General features: G+C 33.9%; 1 protein-coding gene across 1 annotated transcript; it reads left to right on the plus strand.

Moving 5' to 3' along the window:
• Positions 1-534: 534 nt before the first annotated feature.
• On the plus strand, positions 535-1,460 carry LOC105265153 (uncharacterized). Its single transcript, XM_011302504.1, has 2 exons — positions 535-665; positions 966-1,460. The coding sequence occupies exons 1-2, from the start codon at positions 603-605 to the stop codon at positions 1,296-1,298; spliced, it is 396 nt and encodes a 131-aa protein (XP_011300806.1). The 5' UTR covers positions 535-602; the 3' UTR covers positions 1,299-1,460.
• The last annotated feature ends 5,418 nt before the right edge of the window (positions 1,461-6,878 follow it).

A 6,878-nucleotide genomic window follows, 5' to 3' on the forward strand; every position in this document is an offset into this window, starting at 1 on the left:
GCAACAAAGTGAATCAATTCTTTCCTTTCAATTAATTTATATTCGTTCCTATTAAGATTTCAGGAGTCATCCTTGAATATTAAATCCTTTTTTTTTACCCCGAGTTACTTCTATTGTCTTATCAACTACCTGTCGAAGTAGTCTGATAGTACGTCAAGATAATTTTCTATAGGTCAAACGCCTTACAAAAAAATTGAATTTCGCGTAAACTCTTATCAGTAAAATATTCCATAGAATATCAGCAAGATGTTCGATAGAGAAAAAAACGTGAGACGAAAGTGTTGAAACATTACTCACTAATGCTTTTTCTTCTTAAAGACTCTCAAAAGGTGATAACCAACATAAAAGAGGAGAATAAAATTTATGAGGTTGCTGGCCCCAACCCGAATTGAGCAGCATTTTCTTTGGAATTTGGGCCGCATTATCATTGGAAAAGACAATATCAATTGAATTTTGCTATCTGCATTTTAATTTATGCACAGACATGAAAATTCAATGCCTATAGGTTTCTGTCAAGTATATAACGAAGTCAGTAACATCGCGTCGTCAGAGTACCTCTGAATCTCTTTGTAATATCATTTACAATTATTCCCATATTTGTTATGGAGAAATTCAGTAAATATTATTTTTTACTCATTTGTATTTCAATCGTAGTTGTCGCCCGGGTGAGTAATTTGAAAAAAAAAGTCCTTTATTTGAAGAATCAAATGATCATAATTGAAAATACATCCATTAATATTTCCATTAAACATCGACTGGCGTAAAACTGTTGATTATCGGTGGAAATACCAAAGGGCTTTTTTCATTGGAACTTTAATCAACCAGAAAAAAGTCCTTAAACTTTTTCGCCTTAAAACGCTCATTTCTCTGAAAAATCGTGAATAAAGGAATAAAAAATTACAATTTCACTAATTTATTCCATACTCTTACAGATTTTTTAATGATTTTTTATCTCGTTTGAACAGAGGGACGTGGACTCTTCAATAGCAAAATTTGCTTTTGCAAATATGAATCTCCAAAGTTGGATGACGAAATTTTGCAGTCATTTCTGTGAACACTCCATGGCGAAAGCTATGCGAACGTTCTCGTGGTGTTCTGTAAAGTGTCCCAGTAGTATGACTCAAAATTCAATATTCGAAGAACCAACAACTCCTGCAACTAGCAGCTCTTCAACAGCAATGATCTCTCCACCGAAAACGAAAATTACTGATGATAAAGGACCAAACAATGGAGGTACCGTTGTTATTATTGATAACCCGAACAAAGCTCGAAAGAATTCTAAAGAATTTGCTAAGTAGTGAGAAATTGAGTATCTCACATGAACCAACTTATTCTGAAATTCTCTTCTTCGATACCGATTATATCTTAAAAAATGTAATCACCAATATCGTTCCAAATTTCAATATATTTCTCGATGGGAGATTTCCGCCGACATCGCATTGGAAAAATTGCAAATTATTACAACTACAATATAATATTACAATACTTATACAAGAATATCATTATTCAATTTATAAATGGAATAATATTTTTTAATCAAGAACATATTGACTTTTAAAGTGTGACATCTTAAATATTCAAATTTTTGTTGTATTTTACTATTCTTATATAATATCTTAGGAACAACGTGATAAATAAACTGAAAAGACACCATAATCGTAAAAATGAAGTATTACAATTAAATAACGAACCTGATTTAGCACGCCTGACATCTTGAAATCGTTTCGTACAAGTGTTTTATACGATTCGTTAAAGAATCTATTATTAATCAAATCTGATTACGCAACCGTAAGAGTATTCCCAATGATGGTTGAATAGAGATTAAAGAAACACCTAATATGCCACATGTGCCGGGCCCCTCAATCTACTACCGCAAGACTAAAATTGTCAGTCCATTAAACCAATTCTTTATACATTATGAATTGAGTAAGATTCCTTGCTCATGGGAATAGTGAATCGTAATAATCATTCGCAGTGCAAGCAGCTTGAGAGAAGCCAGCACAGATATGAAAAGAAGATAAAAAATGCCCGTGGATATTCCGAACGAAATATAATGTAGGTCGAAATGAGCAACCGACGAAGTACCTTAACGCGAATCCCTCCCAATCCTCCATTTATCTGCATTTTAGACATCTTAAATCACATATGTCTTATGTGCATACAATCCCAGGCACGCGATCAACCGGTCTACATGCAGTTGAGAAAATGTCGTGGTAACTCAGGGAATTCTAGCTATTTCTTTTTATTTTCCACTGAGAAGTCGATGCTGCGCTGAAATAATTACCAGAGTCATCTTTCCATTAATTTTTCTCAATCACTGGACACTACGTGAACATGAATTTTCTCATGTACTCCAATAAAAAGGGAGGTGCTAATTAAAATGACTCCTCTTTTATTCAAAAATATCGCTCCTCTGTTGAAGAGATAAAGATCAATATTTTCTACTGCTCGGTACGGAGATTTCAGATAGAAGTTTATTTTTGTCTTTAATATTTGCCCTCTATTTTTTTTACGTATTTTTTAGTAATTTACAAATATATTGAATTGGAATCGGTAAAAGACATGAAAAATGTGTTCAGTTGTGACTGACTCTCTGCGAATTAAAAGAAAATGGAGAATATGGATTTTTATTTTGATTAACTTTTACTTATAATAGTCTCTCTCTCTCAACATTTTTTGAAAATGTTTGTGCGTGGACCTGACCTGGAGTCATTTTTTAGTTAAAGAAAGATATAGGTGGGTAAAAAAATTCGAAAAAATTTAAAATTTTGTTAGATAGTAGATAACAGTTTACGCTAACTCTGAACCCACATCCAGCTCAATCGGTCAATCCGCTTGTGGGAAATCGTGATCTGTCATAAATCATTGTTTCAAGATATCTCCAAAACTAAGGAAGGTATTCAGTTTTTTTTTTGTAAATTGTTGTTCCCTATTAACTTCAAATTCGGATGAAGTTCATTCAACAATTATTTTCGGAGATATTGAATTTTCAGAGTTAAATGATGATGCGTAATAGCTCAGAATTGACCGGATTGAATTCGTTTTATCTGAAAATGGGATTATAATAAATTTTTCATGTTTACAACATTCAACATTTTTAATAGATCTAACCTAATAGGAAAAAACATACTGTAAAAATCATTCGCAAACTCGCCATCAATTTGTTGATGTCAGAAAAAATATATCCATACATTTCAATAACTGCTGGTTTATTGAGTTGATGGTTTTTTAATTCTCTAAATTATCGGGTAAAAGAACAGTCGATTAATTTGAAAAGAGGATTTGGTAAATCCACAGTATGCCATCCTTTATAAAATTTTCTGGATTGACCTAGGTTACACATTTTTTAATTTATATACTTTAAGTCACCTAATGTTTTATAATAGGTGGTTGTGCAGTTGAGTTATTACAGACGACTCATCTTATCTTCCCTTCTAGAGATATCAATTTTTTCAATTATAAATTAAAATTGATTAGAAATAACCTCGCATCACACGCTAGAAACGTGTATTACGGGCCCAGTAATATAAAATAGTGTATGAAGCACATGCGAGATGCATTTTTTGACTCGTTGGATTGTAACACTCGCCTTCGGCTCCTATAACCCTCCCACGTGCCAAAAAATCCATCACGCGCTTATTGCGTAATGTGCTATTTTCACTGTTAATAATGGAAGACATCCATTAAGATAGATGTACTGTAGTGGTAAAATTTGATTATTTTTTGTTTTATGCTAATAACGATTGTTTATTGCCAGCATCTGGTTTAAATAATCTTGACTTGATAAAATCCTGAACTGTTTAACCTGATCAAGTCTTGATTAAAAATGCCGTTACATGACTGACCAGGATTTGATCCAGTTACCATATCAGATCCTGATCTATTATCAGGACTTTGACCTGATCAAATTTTGATCTGAACCTGATCGAAACTTCCACTCGGGTATTCTTCAAATTTTGTCTAAGGTTGGTATTCTGAGCATGTACTGAGAATGTTCTAAGCTGATAGCTGTCGATTGAGCAGGAAAATATGAACCTTCCACGTGAAAAGCAACACGAAACGTCGCTGGTTACTCAGAAAGAGAGGGAAGATATTAACCATGATTGCGTATAGCTCATGTGACCAGGCGAAAGTTGATCTTTGCAAAGCAGAATGCAGGCCACGAATGGTGTGATCAGGGTCGGCTCCATAGCCACTAATGAAAGATTAGATCACGAGTCAATTAATTACAGACTTGATGCCGTGAATGATGATTTCCATAAGGACAAATCGGGTTTTGTGCCGGGAGAAAATTATTCGCTCCATTCTTCTCATATAGTCTCCAAAGTTATTCAAACGTCAAAGAAAAAATTGTAGTAATTTTAAAAAAATGAAAATTAAGATCGAATCAATTTCAAGTTTTATGTTTTTTGAAGAAATACGTGGTACGCTTCTCTAATTTTGAAAAAGTTCGCTCTTATGACCGCAACGTTTGGTATTGATGATGGGCTGGATTGAATGATTCGCTCAGGAGACATTCAATTTTTTGATATTTATTATATTGTGCCCAATTTAGATCAACCAAAGAGATATACGCGTTCGAAGACAAATTCATTTACATGTGCTTCCTGACTTTTGAAGATCAACCTTTTAACTTGTTTTTCGAAAGAATTATTGTCAGAAGAGCTACGGATGCATTCGGAGGCTTACTACCAATTGTATTGGTAGAAATTAAAAACAAGAAAAAAAACCAGCCTATAAAGTCATGGTTAAATGTTTCCTGCCAAATAAGCTCGGCCAAGTACTTGTTGCTTTTTTTTCATATTTTTAATTACAGTCCCAAATTTTATGACTTTGCTCTCTAGTTTTCAATTACCAAACTGAACGAGAGTAAGTATTAATAAATAATTCGTCAAACTATTATGCATCATTTCGACAATTATCTTCACGTACCCACATATTTATGCAATAGTCTAAAGAAAAGATTTATTGGTGTCCATACGAATCCGAACAACCACGTGGAGCCCATCGAATACTAGTATTTTTCACGCCTCGTTTTAATCCGAGCGAAGCAAGGTTAGAAACGCGTTTTACCGGCCGCGATGACGTAATAGTAATTTTCGTGTAATTACATCTGAATTTGCTGGCCGTAAATCACGTCTCGTAGTGTGAATTAATGTAATGTATCCTCGAACTTTCGTAATTATCGATTACATCTTTAAGATAGCTTATTGTATGAGTACTCTTAAAATAATAGTGTTAATCAAGGTTTGATTAAATACTATAGATAAGATTCACCGTACATTGGGGTTACGATACAACAGAGAATGCCAAGGCCTCTGAATTACTTCAGGTACCTTTTCTTTCACCAGAGAATAATTTGTGAACAGCTTTGTCCGGCTACGCCCATTCTTTGGGCCTCTTTTCGTATTCAGACATGTCCTCACGTCTAAATTGATCCACAAATCCCTTCCCTCCAGTTGCGCAAAAAATTGTAGTTTTTTTTTACAGTTCAAAAAAAATGTATGAAGAAATTTATCAACATGTTTTTATCCCGAAGGGACTCGTGCTTAAGTTGTTATTCTTTGTGGTAATGAACGTAAATCACAAGCCTTTCCACTTTCTGATTCTGTAGAACATGGGATGATTCATTGACCAAGTCTATAATTCACTCCAGACACAATCATATTTCTATTTCAAATAGGAAATTATTATTGACATCATTGAGGTCGAGAAAATGACAAGTCTTATCTCAGATTGCTTTGGAGTTTCATCATATATTTTGTTGCCATGGTGTGAATTTAATTACAAAACTTATCTTCCCAACTTCTCACGGACAAATCTCTATTAGAGAGTCATACTAAAAACTCGACACCAATCCGTAAACTATAAAAAATATAATTTAATCCCAAAAAATAAAAAGTCAATGCTCATGAGATTTTGTAATCGCATGTATCTGCAGACGAAGATTTTAATTAAATCCATACAAAAGTTAACGAGAGTCATATTTACTTCATTACATAATTCCCTGTCCCGCTTATTTCTGGAATTTTAGCTTGATGTAGCAGGAAGAATTTAGCGTCAATTTGAGTAATTAGTGTTGATGTTTTTCGTAATTGTGCATAGGACACCTTCAAAATTACTATGTCCAAGATATTTTTGTGTAGAGGTGAAATATATCAAATGCCGTCTCTCGGGTGGTATAAAAACATAAATAAAATATCGATAAGGAAGGTGATTGAACAGTCAAGATAATACAACTGGAAAAAGATCAATGTGGCACCCATTACATGCCGTCAACAATTGCAACTGTATATATATTGATAACTGTATCAGAACTCTCAATTATTTCACATTCTATCGACTTACACACCCGATGATGAAACGATCACCTGGGGCTATCCGACGAGTTATCCAATAAAAAGTAAAAAATCATTATTCCCAGTCATGTTTGTTCTTCTCACGTCCTCAAAATATCAATTATCGAAAATTTATCTGTCCCGTTTTCATAGTTTTCTCCTTCATTTTTCGTTGCTCTAATGACTGAGCCTATCGCAAAGTCTGCAAGGATCGATTTCCCATACCTTTGACACTTGAAATTGTGGAAATTTAATTATCACCCTCTGGCTACATCGATTGAAAGCGCGTGATTACCAGTCAGGTGATAGGATTCGATGAAATTCGGTCACCATCGTTATTTTCTTGCACACTTCATCCACCGATTTAACGTAAACTCAGGGATAAATCCACGCTCATTAGACTGCATTTTAATTGAGCGAGTGTTTCATTCATTTCAGCTATTACTCCTGTCTTATTTGTTTTTTCTTTTTTTTTTATTTCGGAAAAAGGATCTGTCATGTAATTTAACGAGAAAAAACTCGCTGGCATTTCAAATTTCT

This window comes from Fopius arisanus, unplaced genomic scaffold, assembly GCF_000806365.1.
Source record: "Fopius arisanus strain USDA-PBARC FA_bdor unplaced genomic scaffold, ASM80636v1 scaffold00028, whole genome shotgun sequence".
NCBI lineage: Eukaryota > Metazoa > Arthropoda > Insecta > Hymenoptera > Braconidae > Fopius > Fopius arisanus.